General features: G+C 37.0%; 2 protein-coding genes across 3 annotated transcripts; one reads left to right on the top strand and one right to left on the bottom strand.

The window, feature by feature from the left end:
* On the top strand, positions 1 to 9,953 carry LOC127967725 (ras-related protein Rab-3A). The gene is made up of 5 exons (XM_052568364.1): positions 1 to 125; positions 4,406 to 4,633; positions 6,159 to 6,277; positions 6,495 to 6,619; positions 7,612 to 9,953. Exons 2-5 carry the CDS (start codon positions 4,406 to 4,408, stop codon positions 7,800 to 7,802), a joined length of 663 nt encoding a protein of 220 aa, XP_052424324.1. The 5' UTR covers positions 1 to 125; the 3' UTR covers positions 7,803 to 9,953.
* Positions 9,954 to 10,561: 608 nt separating this feature from the next.
* On the bottom strand, positions 10,562 to 14,471 carry LOC127968666 (U6 snRNA-associated Sm-like protein LSm4). 2 transcript variants are annotated; one of them, XM_052569999.1, is made up of 6 exons: positions 14,304 to 14,471; positions 13,452 to 13,493; positions 13,142 to 13,240; positions 12,767 to 12,968; positions 11,104 to 11,184; positions 10,562 to 10,826 (listed from the first exon to the last, which is right to left on the bottom strand). In XM_052569999.1, the coding sequence occupies exons 1-6, from the start codon at positions 14,304 to 14,306 to the stop codon at positions 10,822 to 10,824; spliced, it is 432 nt and encodes a 143-aa protein (XP_052425959.1). In that variant the 5' UTR covers positions 14,307 to 14,471; the 3' UTR covers positions 10,562 to 10,821. The 2 variants fall into 2 exon arrangements, with proteins under 2 accessions (XP_052425959.1, XP_052425958.1); XM_052569998.1 differs by having other exon boundaries at positions 10,562 to 11,184.
* Positions 14,472 to 17,121: the final 2,650 nt, after the last annotated feature.

The following is a 17,121-nucleotide window of genomic DNA, read 5'->3' as shown; positions in this document are numbered from 1 at the left end:
CGTCAATCAAAACCCTGACCCCGCCCCCTCTTGGCGTCACACGTCTTTCAAGTGACGTCAAAGTGTCTGCAGGTGTTGGAAGAGGCGCAGTATTGGCGTAAGTGACGCTTAAAACGGCTTTTACGGTAAGTCAACAGCAGTAATACGCGTTTGAAATATTTCAGGCTAAATCATTTGCAATCCCTATCGCATGTGTGTGTTTTCCGCTGGGAAAGCAGCGAGATATGAGCGGAATATAAGAAGAATAACCTTCATTTGACATGGACATCATCGCGCATCCTATGCTTCTATTTATACTCGCCATGAAACACATCTCGCACATAGCCTTTGAATCCTTAGCGTTAGGTACATTGCACTGATTCGAAAGATAGTTTGCCGCTTCGTTTGGTAAATCTAAATGAGAATACAGAATCGTTGTGTTCTTTAGCCTCGTCTCAGAAGATGGTGAATCAGGTGAAAATATCCTCCGCAGCAGCAGCGGTGCATGTGCAGTCTCCTATTATGTAAGGATGCTCTGCTCTTTTACTGATTATAATTTTATTTTAATTTTACATATAATATGCTAGTATAACATTGTATTGGCTAGGTCTCATAACAGAACCATATTTGCACATGCGTTTTGTTTGCACTAGTCTGAGATATTTTACTCCAACATTCAGCAAAACTGCTGTTATAGTTATTATGTCCTGGATGATTCGGACCATTTTCTCACGTTTGCCACTGTATATATTGGTTGCGTCGTTTATAAACGCTTTATAAAGGCTTGATCGTCTTCCAAGCTGATCCTTTGGCTGATTTCAAAGTGGTTTTGATCACTTTCCAGCTTGGCCAGGCTTTGAGACCAGCTAGACCTGCTTAAACCAACAAACCATCTCAGACTGGTTTAAGGCATTTTCTTTGATCTGGGTTATCTTACTGGTATTTTGAAGCAAATCAGCTGGATGGTTCTTGAACAGCGCAGCTCTCTAACCACACAGTGTCCAGTGCTGTAGGTCTTGATTACCCGGACTTTTGCATTATTGAAGATTTGAGTCTAAAGGAAGAAGAAAGACGCTCACTGGAGCAGAGTGTGATTGCTGTTGAAACTGGCTATTTTACAACAATATTTAGCCATAAAGATGTGCTCTGCCCCCCTCCCCGAGGTGGTCCGACAGTCTGTTTTTGTTAGGCTGAAAAAGCAGCTGCTCTAAAAGTTAACCTCTATTTTTAGTCTGCTGGAGCACTGTGTTATCAGGAGAGATGCTGACTTTAGGATGCTTTGGTGCTCTGCGAATCTTTCCGACACACCAGACGCGGTGTGCTGAATCACAGATCAGCTTCCAGGGTCTCCTGAGGAGAAGGCTTTTTGTTGAATTTGTGCCGCGTCTGGTGGAAGACGCTTTGATTGTGATGAACACATATAGAACCAGGCCATAGTTGAAGGGAATAATTAAATCTCTAATACAAGTTAGAACAGGAATATTGTTTTCTTTTCGAACATCTGTGAGTTCTTTCTATCTAAAGATCATGATGCCAATGAACCTTTTGCTAGAATCCAAATGTCTGTGTTCAGAATAAATTCTGGTTGATTTATTGAATACTGTGTTGAATATGTGGCCTCCAGTTTATACAAACTTATATGCATGTTATTCTGTGGATCACTTTAAGTTTTAATGTAATTGCATGGATGTGAACAACCTCCATGTTCTTCAGAAATTTTCCTTTTGTGTTTTACAGAACTGAAGGAATTTTCATATTTCATAGAATTAAGTGGTCAATCAAGATTATGATTGAAGGCATGTTAAATATCACAACTGGCTTTGCAGTTGTTACACTCTAGAAATATAAAGTCAAGCACATTGCATTGTGGGACACAGTTTTGAAGAGTCTGTTCAGTTCTGTTGTGTACTGTGCACAGGATGCATGCTAAATAGAGTAAAAATAGCAAGCATATGGTAGTGTGAACAGACTCCCTATAGAAGTGTGAATACAGACTCGTGTGATAGAAGTCTGTCATGCTGTGATGGACAGGAATGTTTAAGATGAAATGTCAGCTTTGAATCTCTTTCTCTTTTATATTGTATATAAGATTTATGTTATATTGTCTCTTTTATATGTGTTTTTGTGTTTGAGTTAGAGGGAGGCTACTGTATGTTGTGAATGGGATGGTAGTGTTTTTTAAATATACTGTATTTAAAAAAAAACAGAAGGCATTATCTGATAAAGCATTATCTGTATTTTATGATATAGGCCTATTATAGTACAGTATATATACTATAATAAAAATAATTTTTTTGTATAGCACTTTTCATGCATGGAATGCAACTTAAAGTGCTTCATAAGCAGAAAACAATTAAGAATACAACATCAATATAAGATATTTCAATTCAACAAGTATAAACAAATATACATAAAGTGTGTGTGTGTGTGTGTGTGTGTGTGTGTGTGTGTGTGTGTGTGTGTGTGTGTGTGTGTGTAATTATTCGAGGATGCATTGAATTGATTAAAGGTGACAGAAAAGACATTTATAATGTTAGAATGGATTTCTATTTCAAATAAAAGATGTTCTTTTGACTTGATCTATTTATCCCAAAATCCTGGCAAAAAAAAACAATAATTGTTTCCACTAAAATACTGATCAGCACAGCAATCAGAGGAATACATCTATTTTAAAATGTATAAATATAAGGTTTGGGCAATGTCTACAAATTGAAACACCATGATGCAGGCTCAACATGGCGATGTGTATCATCCATCGGCAATAGATGATGCCCCAGGCCTAATAAATATGTATATATTTTTTTGGTATATTTCTGTTCAAATAAATTTAGCTTTTTTTAAGCATAAAACACTGAATTCAAACACATGAAAAAAAGTGCAGAGTTTGAATGGTAGTATTTGTCTTTTGCGGTCTGATAAAATAATGAATCAAGGTTGAAGGCATAAAATGTAATCTAATATTATCTGTGGTTAATGACACTGAAAATTATAAGTCAAGTTGAGTGCATTGTATTATGGGATACAGTAAGTTACACATTGTTTCACTGAGTACTGCACATGTTGGAAAATATAGGTCATACAAGTATTTCTGTGCATTCAAAAATATGCAGGCTTAGTGTTATGGATACTGCAGAAATAGTATAATAGCATGCTGTTCCTCCATATATGTTCCAGCAGGGATCCAGACTGTGACTAAAATGATCGCATTTAAGAACAAAAATATGAATTAGCACGTTTTTGCAGGGCAGGGCCCTATTGATCCATTATGGCTTTTTTTTTAATGGATTTTTTTTTTAATCTGCTGGTGGTTTTGGGGGGCCTTAACATACTCAAAAACACTTGAAAATTGCGGCACACGTAGGAATCTGTGGCCATTAGGACGCTGCAGATGCTGGGACACAGGCATTGCACAGGGGCTCTACAGCGCCCCCTGGAACACTATCAGAAATCTTGATGTATATCTCACACATACTTGAAGGTATTCATAAGAAACTCAGTACACATATAGATCTCATTGAGCTGAACAACTTTCGCACTGCATCTCATAGGCTCCGCCCAACAGGAAGTTGACTTTGAGTCACTTGTCACATTCTGATGGAGGCGTTAAAAACTATTTGTATTCAGAAGGTCCTGTGCCAAATATTGATCCGACACCAAAAATAAAATGTCCGATTAATACCGTGGCCTGGCAGCCGCTCAGACGTTTCGTTTTGTTCCGAGTTTCTTGGCTGACTGATTTTCAGTAGCTGGCGACTCTACTGCTGCTGTTTGGTCACAGGTCTCAAGGGATGAATGACAGATAGAGAAATGGGCGAAGATTTATTCAGCCAAAGTCAATCCAAATAAACAGTCATTTTGAAGTATAGCGCTTTTGCTTGGTGTGCCATCCTCAGCAAGCTCTTAAATGTAGCTTACTAAATCACAGTCACTGTGTTCCAAAGCCTAGTTACCTGCCTTGCTTACTACATAGGCAGCTGTGTAGGAAAGAACTATTCACAGCAGCTGCATGCATCATACGGCAACCCTGGCATGAGCTACAGCTGATTTATCCAGTCAAACAACCCTGCCTTAATGGCACCGTTTTTAAAATTAAATTAGACTGTGTTAAAGCATTATCTCATTAACTATGACAGCCTTATACTGAGACGTGAAGTCTGACACTGGTTTTTTTTACCACTTTTGATTGGACTAGAAGATTAAGAATGTATCTTAGAAAGAAACTAAATTTTGGTGCTTCACAGTGCAAGAGTACATGCTAAATAATATGCATTTTACTCTTAGCTCTCACAGTTTATTTTTTTACTGTGTTTATGGTACATTTGGGAACATAACATCTGTGTTAATGGCTATAAACCGATACCGCTACGTGGCCTGAATGCCGCACGACGTTATTAAGCAAACATGTCTTTTTTTCTGCATCCTCCAGATGGCTTCAGCTACAGATAACCGTTATGGACAAAAGGAGTCTTCCGACCAGAACTTTGATTACATGTTCAAAATCCTGATCATCGGGAACAGCAGCGTAGGAAAGACCAGCTTTCTGTTTCGTTATGCAGACGACTCCTTCACGCCAGCATTTGTGAGCACGGTGGGCATCGACTTCAAGGTGAAGACCATCTACAGAAACGACAAGAGGATAAAGCTGCAGATCTGGGTGAGGGCACGGAGCACATCTGTGCCAGTTTAAGGCCTTGTTTTGGTCATTGTTTAATGAAGACTAGAAGAAGTTTGTTTCATTTTTTGGAATTTACTTTTGCTTGAATTTTGGGAGCTTATTGCATGCCTATTTTCTTACTGGAGGGTCCAGGGTAGGTGATTCAGTGAGAATGACTATACTGGTGTTTAAGACACTGATATTGATTATTAATATAGACTGTCTCATTTAAGACTTCAGAATCAGAGTTTTGGCTTAATGGACAGGCGCCATCTGCTGAGTTTAATGTGTACAATTGCTGAAAATAATTACAATTGTATATGTGTGTGTATATATATATATATATATATATATATATATATATATATATATATAAAACAAAGTAAAGCATGTTAAAGAGCTTGCACATGTAATGGTATAAGATTTCTTACAAAAATGCTTTATTTAGAAAACCAGAAACTTTCTGTGTTCTTGCAGGATTTGTGAAATAAAGATGATTGAATTTCTTCCTCCTCTTTTAAAAAGCTGTAGTTTGTTGTCTGTCTCTATGTGCTTGTTTGGCCTTCTGCAGAAGTCGAGCCTGTAATGGCTGAATGGAGAGTGTTCATATGATTAACAGGCTCATTTCTCTGGTGCAGTGATGCAGACATCAGTTCTTTAATAGTAGATGCTTATTGTTAGACTTGCTCTCAGGTTTCTTGATAGGAGGAGCCAGATGAAAAAGCAGAAACCACGTTCAGATCCTGTTTTCCTGCTTATGAGAGAAAAGAAGTGCACAGGGTCAATGAAGGAATATTCAAGGGTTTAGTACAACTTATAAAGTCGACATTATGCTGTTGTTTACCGAAGAAAATAATTTCAGTTTTCCCCACAGTTTTAGTTTTTTAGGTTTTTGTGTTTAAGTCACTGATGGGGCTGCAGCTATTTGATCAAAAATCTGTCAAAACAACTTTAAAGCACCGTCTATTTAATATATTTTACAATATAATTTATTCCTGTGATGCAAAGCTGAATTTTCAGTCTTCTACTGTAACACTCCAGTCTTGAGTATCACATGATCCTTCAGAAATCATTCTAATATGCTGATTTGGCACTCAAGACACATTTCTTATTATTATGAATGCTGAAAACAGTTGTACTGTTTAATTTCAGTGTGTAAACTGTGATAGACTACCATTCAAAGGTTTGATGTAAAAACAGACATTCAACAAAGCTGCATTCAATTGATGAAGTGTAAAAGTAAAAGAAATCGGAATTACAAAAGATTCTGTTTCAGATAAATGCTATTTTTCAACATAGATAAGAATTATTTTAAATAAGTAATAATAAATGCTGATAAATGAGTATCAAATCAGCATGACCATAAAGACTGGAGTAATTATTCTGAAAATTCAGCTTTGCATCACAGGAATAAATTACATCTTTAATATATTGAACATATTTAACATTTACTGTATTTTGTAAAAGATTACTCTTGCATTTGTTCCCATTTCATCTTGTGCATTACTGGTTTGTTCCTTCACAGGACACAGCAGGACAGGAACGCTACAGGACCATCACCACGGCCTACTACCGCGGAGCAATGGGCTTCATCCTCATGTACGACATCACCAACGAGGAGTCTTTTGCCGCAGTGCAGGACTGGTGAGTTAACTAAACATGCATGTTCTGAACAATTACCAACAATCAGGTTGTGCATACATTTATTATTAAGTTAAACAAACATGTGAAAAGCATTTTCTTTCCCATTAATGGTGCATTAATATTGTGATGTGGAAGAAAAACATTGTGATAATAAAGTTCAGCCCTGGAGGAAAGTTTAACAAGCAAACGTTTGAACAAATGTGACTGTCTCTGGCAGGTCCACACAGATTAAGACGTACTCGTGGGATAATGCCCAGGTGCTGCTAGTGGGCAACAAGTGTGACATGGACGATGAGAGGGTGGTGGCTTCTGAGAGGGGACGACAGCTCTCCGAGCATCTCGGTAAGTCATGTTTACAATATAGTTGGATATTCACAACAATAGTTTCAAATATACTTTCAGATATGAGCCTCATATATAAGGAAGTATACATTTGCTGATAGATACCCTATTTTCCAAAATATATGTCATGTTTTTCATATTCCGAAAAGTCCTAGAACTTTTTCTTACACCTTATGGAAAAGTTTGGAATTTGACTTTAGTCATTTCTATAGTTCTGGATAACTATGGAAAGAAGAAAACGAATATGGAAAACTATATGTGTTTCTGGACTTATTCTAAAAAATAAAAAAATAATAATAATAATTCACCATATAAGCAGTGTTTTGTATGCCATTTGGATCATGAAGTCAAATGTTTAGTGATAGTTTTAACATGAATAAATAAAATCAAAATGCATATTATCATAACGCAGTCTTATCATAAGAAAATCTCTTAGCTCAAGCACAACCATGTGTTTAGTGATCATGCAACAACAAACCACGATTACATTATCAAAAGACAATATATTCAGGATCTAAAGTGTTTTAAGTTTCTTCTTATCATGATATAGCTTCAAGAAAATAAATGCATATGATGAACATGCGAGATTGAATCTGCTATGTGCATGAGAAAATGAATATTTATTCAGAGAATTTATGGCCTAAAAATAAAAAATTATATAAATAAAAAAAACACCTTGCTACATGTGCTGTGTAAGACTAAGCAGGATTTGTCACATGCACCACCCATATATATATTTTGTTGCTCTTCTGTTTGTTGCTTCTATCGTCCCCATTTGTAAGTTGCTTCGGATAAAAGTGTCTGCTAAATGATTACATGTTAATAACATAATAGCATAGTGACATTCATTTTGAAAGGTGGATAAAAGATTTGAAATAGGGGCTGAACATTTTTCCAAAGCAGTTTAAGTCTGGAAAAGTTTTCTTTTTGAAATGATAAAAGTGAGGAATCTCACTGGGTTTTAGAGTCTTGGTTTCTTCTTTTATCTTCAGGCTTTGAGTTTTTTGAGGCCAGTGCCAAGGACAACATTAATGTTAAGCAAACCTTCGAGCGACTGGTTGACATCATTTGCGAGAAGATGTCAGAGAGCCTGGATGCCGGCGATCCTGCAGTGACGGGAGCCAAACAGGGGCCGCAGCTCACGGAGCAGCCCACCGCTCCGCACCAGGACTGCGCCTGCTGAAAATCTCACGGCTCTATCTGCACTGCCTCGCACCGACACACAAAAACCACCCGTTTAGGTTCTTGAAAAAACAAAACAAGGAACACAAAACCCTCAGTTCCCATACTGCTATCTCCTCCTCCTCTCCAAATCATTTTGACATCTCAAATTTAATGATGTAATTCAACATGCAGTCCATTCTGTTTTAAATGGAAAGCCTTAGCGCTCTTTTAAAGGGAAGTTCACCTAAAAATGAAAAAAAATTCTTTAATTATTTGCTCACCCTCATCTTGTTCCAAACCTGTATGAGGATTGAACACACAGGACATTTGGGGAAAAAAAAACTGTTTGGTGACCAACATTCTTTCAAATATTTTCATTTGTGTTCATCAGACAAAAGAAACTCAATAAGGGCTTGGAACAACTTGAGGAAGCATTAATAATGACACAATTGTCATATTTAGGTGAACTATCCCTTTAAGGGTTTAATTAGGCCTGAAGTTATGATTAAGCCCAGATTATGTTTTAAAGACTTTATAATTAGGCCAAAATTAAAATTTTAGAATTTTCAGAATCGGGCATCTGGAATACGTTTGCGATGCCTTCATTTTACTTCATATTTTAACATTTTTTCTTCTTCTACTCTTCAATATCGTTAAATTATTAATGAACAAATATAAAAAAGTGAAACGGACAGAGTTTTCTGTATATTTATTCCAAAAAGTGTACATAATAAATACAGTATTTAAATGATACAGTTAGAAATATATATCTAAAACGTTTGTTATTTTTTTGAAATTCTGACAAATATACAGGAAGATGTTTTCATGGTAATTCTTTGCAGTGCTCGTCACAAACATTTCTTGCTTATTTGTATCTGTGACATTGTATCTTGTTCACTGCCTTGCCTCATGTCATTTCAGTCCTGGGACTGGAAGCCAGATATCATACACAAACATTCCTTAATGTAAATTTGCATGGAAGGAAATAAAGCCATTTAGGCAAATAGTGGTAGCATTCCTTTCTCAAAGCTTCGTTAGGTCTAGTCAAGTGTATTTCTAGTCAAAATCCGAGTTTGATTTGTGGCCATGCTGTTGCTTATTTCATTATAGCAGCAGAGCTATAAGCTCGAAATACGTACAATCAACGATACTCTTATACGCTCTCAAAAATTAGCTGAAGTTACTGAGATTTTGACTTGCATTTCCTATGATGACTTTTTCGGACTGGCGTGTCCTGTGAAAGATTTTACGTGGCTATTAGGCCTGCAACTATAATGCAAAAATCAGTTTGCAAAAAAAAAAAAAAAAGACAAGTATTAATGTTTACATGTGCAAGATCCTCCCTGATTATTCCTGCATCTTTCCTTTGCTATTCTGTCTTCCTTTAGTGAAAACATTACTGTAAATTACATTTGAGTCTTTGGTTTTATGTGTGGACTGTGTTGTATCGAGTATGGGCTTTTAAAAAAAATCTAGGTGATATTAACAAAAAATATATATTAAAAGAGGATTTAAAGGATGTTCTTTACCTGCTGTTGTGTATGCCTGCTTGTGAATGAATGTGTCACTTTATTACAGAGCAATATTGAAGAAATTACCTTTTCATGTGTTGCAGATTATTTATCATTCTGTTAACAGAACATTTTCGTAGGATGGACTGTTTGAAGAAGTGGTTTAATTCCTAGTCGCTGTTGCAAACCAAAGCAGGCAGATAGACTGACTCTGACGTCTACTGTGGAGCAGGTTTGCTCAAATCCAAAAGCGAGACTGTATTTGTGGCGAATATTGTTTATTTAAAAAAAAAAATGAAGTCAGCAGAACCATTGCTACATCCGTGAGACCTAGGATGAGTTGTTTGTAGGTGGGTCCTATTTTGGCCTAAAAAACTGATAATATACAGTAGAGGACCTTGGTGAGCCCCTCCAGGTTCAGATCAGTTCATCAAGAGTTGGTTCTCCATTTCCTACATTTTTTTATCTAGAATTATTTTTATTCATGCTTTCCATTGTTTTGTTTTTTTTCTTTTCTTCTGATAATCGAGTGTAATGTACAAGAAAAAAAAACACTAATAGTACTGTACGTACAAAATGTCCAGTGGTGAAATTTACCAAATCAACTGTCTACTGTATGTTGTGAAAATGACAAATAAAAGTTTGTGCCGTTTACTTGAGGCTGTTGATATTCTGAGTTTGTTTTAGACGCCTTATTGGATTTAACGCGGATGGAAACGCTGTGAGGGGAAGGTCCTAGATCACATCATATTAAATACTCATAAATTCTACAACTATTATATGGAGTGTTATACTGATACAGGCTGAATCAGATGTTGTAATGGTAACAGTCAGCTACTAATGGTCCATGGAAGAAAACACCACTGAAAAATGCTGAAGTTATGCTTCATTGGGTTCGAGCCACAGTTAAAATATATATCAAATAGCAGAGGAAAAAAAAAAAAAGTTTATAAACAATTGATCTTTCATAGAACTTAACCAGTTTTGCAATTGCATTCAATTTTGGAACAACTTGTAGGTGACTAAAGGATGACAATTTTTAGTTTTGAATGAATGAACTCTCCATATAATGCAGAGATGACTCTCTGCAAGCCATTTTAATGTTGACTTCCCAAAGATAGTCTAAATTTACTTTCAAGACTTTACTTCTGGAGATCTCTAGATGGGTAAAGACTCCAGTTCCCTGGACTTTCCTGAATGTCAATACGTGCAACTTTTTTCTTTAGATGTAAAAGAGTTCTCACAGAGAAACTCAAAGCAACTGAAATATTTAACAAAAATGATTTATTCACAAGTGCATTAAACACAAGTCAAGTTACACCATGGTTGCATTTTAAAGCACAAAAACAAAACAAAAAAAACTTAAAACAGCAATGTGAAAACATGCACCAAAATGTGTGACAACAGAAAATAAAAACTTTTTGGAGAAAATGGAAGAGCATCTTTACATCAACTTGTCCAAATTAAAATCTTCAAAGAAATTCAGCACGCCCATTTCAAATTAAGTTCACTCTTTCTGGTTGACGATCAAACTGAGAAAGTAGATGAGAAAAAGTATGAGACAGACCGTAAAAATTCACGTGTTTTTCCATTAAAGGCTTTTACAAACTCAGTGCAAAAAGTTAAGTACAGTTTGATACACTAACTGAGGCTTGTGAATGAATCTCTTAAAGAAAATACTCTGTAAACTTTATGATGTTAATGTGTGAATCTCAAGAGACCTGAAAAGGTGCTTGTGTCAAAAGGGAGTAAAACAAACGAACACATGAGGAGATGATGTGTTTTATATCTAGTGTTGGTTTTTGACACCTTGTGGCTTTCCAGGCTTTTTGTCTTGTTGCTGTCCACGGCCAGTTCCAGTCATGCCTCTGCCACGGCCACCAAAGACACCTCAAAAGAAAAAGAAAACAAGTCTGTAAACTGTGTATATGCATTTCAAAAACAGTCACTGCAACATTTAATATGTTCAAAGAAATTATATAGCAAAAGTTGTTTATAAACTTTTTTTACAAAAGCATGCAGCAAAACTTTAAGTTAGTTGAACCAAAAATGAAAGTTAGGCCATAAATGACTCCCCTTGAAGTCATCCTAGGTGTATATTACTATCTTCTTTCAGACGAACCCAGTCGGACTTATTAAAAAAAAAAAGTATTGGTCTTTCAAGCAGTTTGATGTTGCACTGCATCAGTCCAAGAGAAGTTTGATAAAAAGTGCATCCATTAAATAAAGTGTCTCACATGTGCCGGTGAGTCTCGTCAAAACCAACGTTAGTTAACAGGAGTAAAGGAAGCAAAGTTTCTTTACTTTAGCAAAGAAATAAATCAGTCTCCTCTTGGCTTATATTGAAATCCTCTGACATTCTTCTTTACAAATCCTTGTTTTGTACTTCTAATTAGTGAACAGTGTTTTGTTTTTATCTTTCCGCTGTGTTTCTGCGTGCGTCACTTCTGAGAGGCGCACGCACAACGCTGATCTCAAATGTCATTGCCCCGAAACTGCTCCGTTTACAACTGTGAGGCCAAGCTAGATTATAGCAATTATTACGTTTTGAATAGGGGAATTTTTCTTACAAAAACGCATCGATTCGGTACAGGCCTTTGTTCACCCCCAGAGTCATGTGAGACACTTTTTTTTTTTTAATAGATGCACTTTTTATTATACTTCTCTTGGACTGATGCAGTGCAACACCCGCTGAGTGCCATCAAACAGCTTTTTTTCAATTTGTTTTAATAACTCTGACTGGATTTGTCTGAAAGAAGAAAGTCATCTTCACCTAGGATAACATTTTTGGATGAACTAACACTTTAAGTGCTGTTCAGACTTTTATTATGAAATTAATATAAATGTTCGATCATGTAAAAAACTGGTAAACCATAATTATGATTATGTCATAGTTAGATGTTGAATTTAAATACATCACTGCTAATACTACTAAATAGAATGTCTCCTTCAGAAATTGTGTGAAAATATGAATTTTATTCACATCCTTATATGGATCACTGATTGGCAGACATCTAGTGGAAAGGTTTGGTAATGTGCCCAAACAAAATATTACTAAAAGTAAACTTTTTTTTTTTTTTTTTTTTTTTTTTTAGATATCAACCTCAAATTTGGAACACAGCTTGTTTAGTTTTATAGCTTTGATTTTCCAGCAGTTTTAGAGTTCAACATATTTTAAAAGACATATTAAAGACCATACTTCAAGATTTACAACTTCCAAGTTGGGAATGTCTTTCTGGAGTTCATGCTCCAATAGTGAGATTGATACTTGATGGTAGCCATTGACTTCCATGGTATTTTCTTCCATACTACGCAAGCCAATGGCTACCGTCAGTTGTTTGGTTACAAAAATCCTTTAAAGTGTTTTCTTTTGTGCTCAACAAAAAAAAAAAAAAAACACCCATACAGGTTTAGAAAAACTTGAGGGTGAATAAATGAAAGAATTTAGCAGGGGTTCTGAAATGTGTCTAACCTCTGCCGGCTCCACCACCTCTTCCAGGTCCGCCTCCTCTGCCCTTTCCCTGTGGCTTGTTCTGCTGCATGCCCCCCCGACCACGTCCCTTCGACATTACATCCTCTTTCACCATATCTATGATCTCATCAGGGATTCGCAAATATTTAATGGTGCTTCCTCTGACATAGCATTCTGGCATCCTCCAAAATTTATCTCCATCCTGCAAATCAGAGCCGGCAGAATAACAACCATTAGATTCCAGCAGAGACATGGCTCAATCATGTTTATGCAATCAAAATTGTTTCAAAGAACATGAGGGTGAGTCATTAATGAGGTAATTTTCATTTTTGGGTGAACTAACCCTTTAATATTGAGGAAAGATGTTGTATTTACCCGTGAAGTGCAAATAACTTCTCTCAAGTTGATGTTCATCCAGTTGTCACAGCTGACCAGATGGCCGTTGTACGTTTCACCATTCTTTAACTCCACCAGCTGAAAATAAAATCAGACTAACTTATTTGTTATTCTACTTGTTGATTATTGTGATGTTTTTATCAGCTGTTTGGACTCTCATTCTGACGGCACCCATTCACTGCAGAGCATCCTTTGATGAGACACTGATGCAATGCTACATTTCTCCAGATCTGTTCACCAAACTGTTCCGTTAACTGTGCACAGGCGATGTGATCTGCCTCATACTCACCATCGGGTGGTTCTGTGCTGTCTTCAGTAAAGATAATGGGAGCTAGGAAAGAAGAAGAAGAAATCAAATGAACCATTAAAGGTGGTCACGCTTACAGTATTTGACATAAGTGCATGAAAACTTTCTTCAGTGCTCTGAATGAAGAGTACTCGGGATTACTGAATAAAGATTTTAAAAACACTTAAAAAGATTGCACTCAAGAAACACAAGAACAGCAATTAGACTAAAATTAATCGTATATTAATAATATAACTGTTGTCATTAAATTCTCAAATATTTCTTAGTGATGCGAGTAAATATTGTTTAAAATACAAGTGTTATATTAAGTCCAGAGGCTAAGTGCTTCTGTTTGGCTGAGAATAAAGTGCACTTTGTTGCCACTGGACAATGAAAACCAAAAAAGTGCATCGCGTGTTTCTGACTCTGTAGTGATTTGTATCCGGTTTTATTTTTAAATCAAGTATTTTTTTTTATGCAAAATTCCACGTCTATGTGCAAAACACGTTCGTTTAAATACGAGAAGTGTACAGAGCTTGAGTATTTATTTATTTATATATATATAGGCAGCACAAATCGATACAGAAACATGCTAACGTTACCTATCAGATTGTGCAACCAAAAAGATCTAAAAAGATACAGAAAGGATAGGTATGGACATCCTGAAACCACATGAAAAAGATGTTGGTAGAACAATCTGACAGGTAGCATTTCGCGGTAACGATTTGTGCTAAGCTACCCATGTATTTAATAGGAGGTAACGTTAGCCAACGGTACACTTAGCTACAGCTTAGCTCTATTCAACAGACCATCTGAGTTTCAGTTTTAGCCTGTAAGTTTATAGACTTTGCTTACCATGTCAGCTGAGTGGCTGATGAGTCTTATTAACTCCCTAGTGAAGATTTAATCGATTAAATTCTTAAATTACGAAAGTTTCTTCGGAATCTTCTTCGAAACACAACGTAGTCTTCAAACCGCTTACTGTTGTACTTCCAGGTGAAAGCGGAAGTTATCAAAATAAATGCCCACAGCGTGATGTGATATGTACATACACGGCCGCTGCTGGCCAAATCAAATATAATAATAATAATAATAATAATAATAATAACACATAAAAAACACCTTTTTTCATCTGAAACTGAACATTTAATTATTTGGACTTATTGTTTCCATTACAAATAAATATGTAGGTTTCATCATTTTGGACTGTTTTTAATAAATTCCATTCATTCCAATGGGGTTAATACTGGTTATTCCCAGAATATAGGTTCTTATACATTTGATACACTGATATTTATTTAAATAATCTCATCAATCTTGTGAGAATAAGTGAAAGTGAGAATGAATCTCTGATCCAGTTCTTCAAAACGTCTGCACTCTGAACGAAAGAGAGGCATGTGACATAAAAATAATATTAGGCCTTTGTCAAAACAGCATAAGGTCTATAATAGGGTGGTGGATTCTGATTGGCTGTCAAAACCTCATCAGCTGAAATAATGTACTGGTTTTCTACAAGGGATTTGGGCAACAACTAATTTCATTAACATTTCAAAAGAAATGTTCCAACTGACTAGTCTAACAAAGCCCTAGAAGTCACTCATCTGTATGTAATCCATTTGAAATAGAATTTACCCGTTTTGAACTCCCGAACTGACTCCCGCTCCGAACTCCCAAACTGACTCAAATGATTAGCAATCCCCAAACTTAATCAAATGATTTGCGAACCTGCTACGAACTCCCGAACTTATTCAAATGATTTGCGATCCCGCTCCGAACTCCCGAACTGATTCAAATGATCCACGATCACAAACTGACTGAAATGATTCGCGATCCCCAAACTGACTCAAATGATTCGCGAACCCGCTACGAACTCCCGGACTTATTCAAATGACTCGCGATCCCGCTACGAACTCCCGAACTTATTCAAATGATTCGCAATCCGCATCCGAACTCCCAAACTGATTCAAATGATTCGCGATCACAAACTGACTCAAATGATTTGCAATCCCTCAAACTGACTCAAATGATTCGCGAAACCGCTACGAACTCCGAATTGACTCAAATGATTCGCGATCAAGCTACGAACTCTCGAACTGATTCAAATGATTCGCGATCCCCGAACTGACTGAAATGATTCGCAGTCCCTCTCCGAACTCCCGAACTGATTCAAATGATTCGCGATCCCCAAACTGACTGAAATGATTCGCGATCCGCAAACTTACTCAAATGATTCGCGAACCCGCTACGTACTCCCAAACTGACTCAAATGATTCGCGAACCCGCTACGAACTCCCGAATTGACTCAAATGATTCGCGATCCCCAAACTGACTCAAATGATTCGCGAACCCGCTACGAACTCCCAAACTGAGAACTCTTTGACCACAGCTGCTGTGCTTCTAAAGCTCTTGCAGTAGCTCAACATTGGTTTTCTCTGATTTGGTCGGATCACATCAGATTGTGGTTAATCTTGCAGATCATGACTTATATCTACTCTTCCTCTCCCTGCAGTTTGGTAATATAAAGATTCCTCCTTTGAACTCCCACCTCGTCTGTGGGTTTTATTGTTCTGGGTCTGAATTTGGGCTCCTGGGATCTAAAAAAAGAAACATTTTCAATCTACAAGGTGAACGTTATGACAACATAACACTCTTAGAAAAAAGGGTTAATTGGAGGTCTATATAGAACCATATAGAACCATATTTTATGCTAAAAAGGTTCTATAATGACAAGAAAGAACCCTTTTGGCACATTATTCATTCATATATTATATTATTCTGCAACATTTTGTATTTGTAATTAAATTATTGTTTGTAGTAACTTAATATCACATTTTAATCATGCTGATTTTTGGAGAAAAACTGAAATGGCACACACACACTAGTATGACTTCATCATGTAACTTTACATTAGTCTTGATGCGTGCACTTTTTAGGCATGATTTGTTTAGCTTTTGAATATACTTGATAATGTTAAAAGGCACATAATTAAAGCAAAAAATACGAGTTCACATATCACACCTAAACACGCTTGGAAAACGTAATTAGAACTAGCTACTAAATTAGTTAAAAATGCCTATCCATGCAGCTATGATTCGCGAACCCCAAACTGACTCAAATGATTCGTGAACCCGCTACGAACTCCCAAACTGACTCAAATGATTAGCGAACCCGCTTTGAACTCCCGAACTGACTCAAATGATTCGCGAACCCGCTACGGACTCCCGAACTGATTCAAATGATTCGCGATCCCCAAACTGACTCAAATGATTCGCGATCCCGCTCCGAACTCCCGAACTGACTCAAATGATTCGCGAACCCGCTCCGAACTCCCGAACTGACTCAAATGATTCGCGAACCCGCTACGGACTCCCGAACTGATTCAAATGATTCGCGATCCCCAAACTGACTCAAATGATTCGCGATCCCGCTCCGAACTCCCGAACTGACTCAAATGATTCGCGAACCCGCTCCGAACTCCCGAACTGACTCAAATGATTCGCGAACCCGCTTTGAACTCCCGAACTGACTCAAATGATTCGCGAACCCGCTATGGACTCCCGAACTGATTCAAATGATTCGCGATCCCCAAACTGACTCAAATGATTCGCGATCCCGCTCCGAACTCCCAAACTGACTCAAATGATTCGCGAACCCGCTCCGAACTCCCGAACTT

The sequence above is a fragment of the Carassius gibelio genome, chromosome B11 (assembly GCF_023724105.1).
Source record: "Carassius gibelio isolate Cgi1373 ecotype wild population from Czech Republic chromosome B11, carGib1.2-hapl.c, whole genome shotgun sequence".
NCBI lineage: Eukaryota > Metazoa > Chordata > Actinopteri > Cypriniformes > Cyprinidae > Carassius > Carassius gibelio.
Note: the sequence above shows the minus strand (reverse complement) of the source record. Positions and strands in the feature narration are given on the sequence as shown.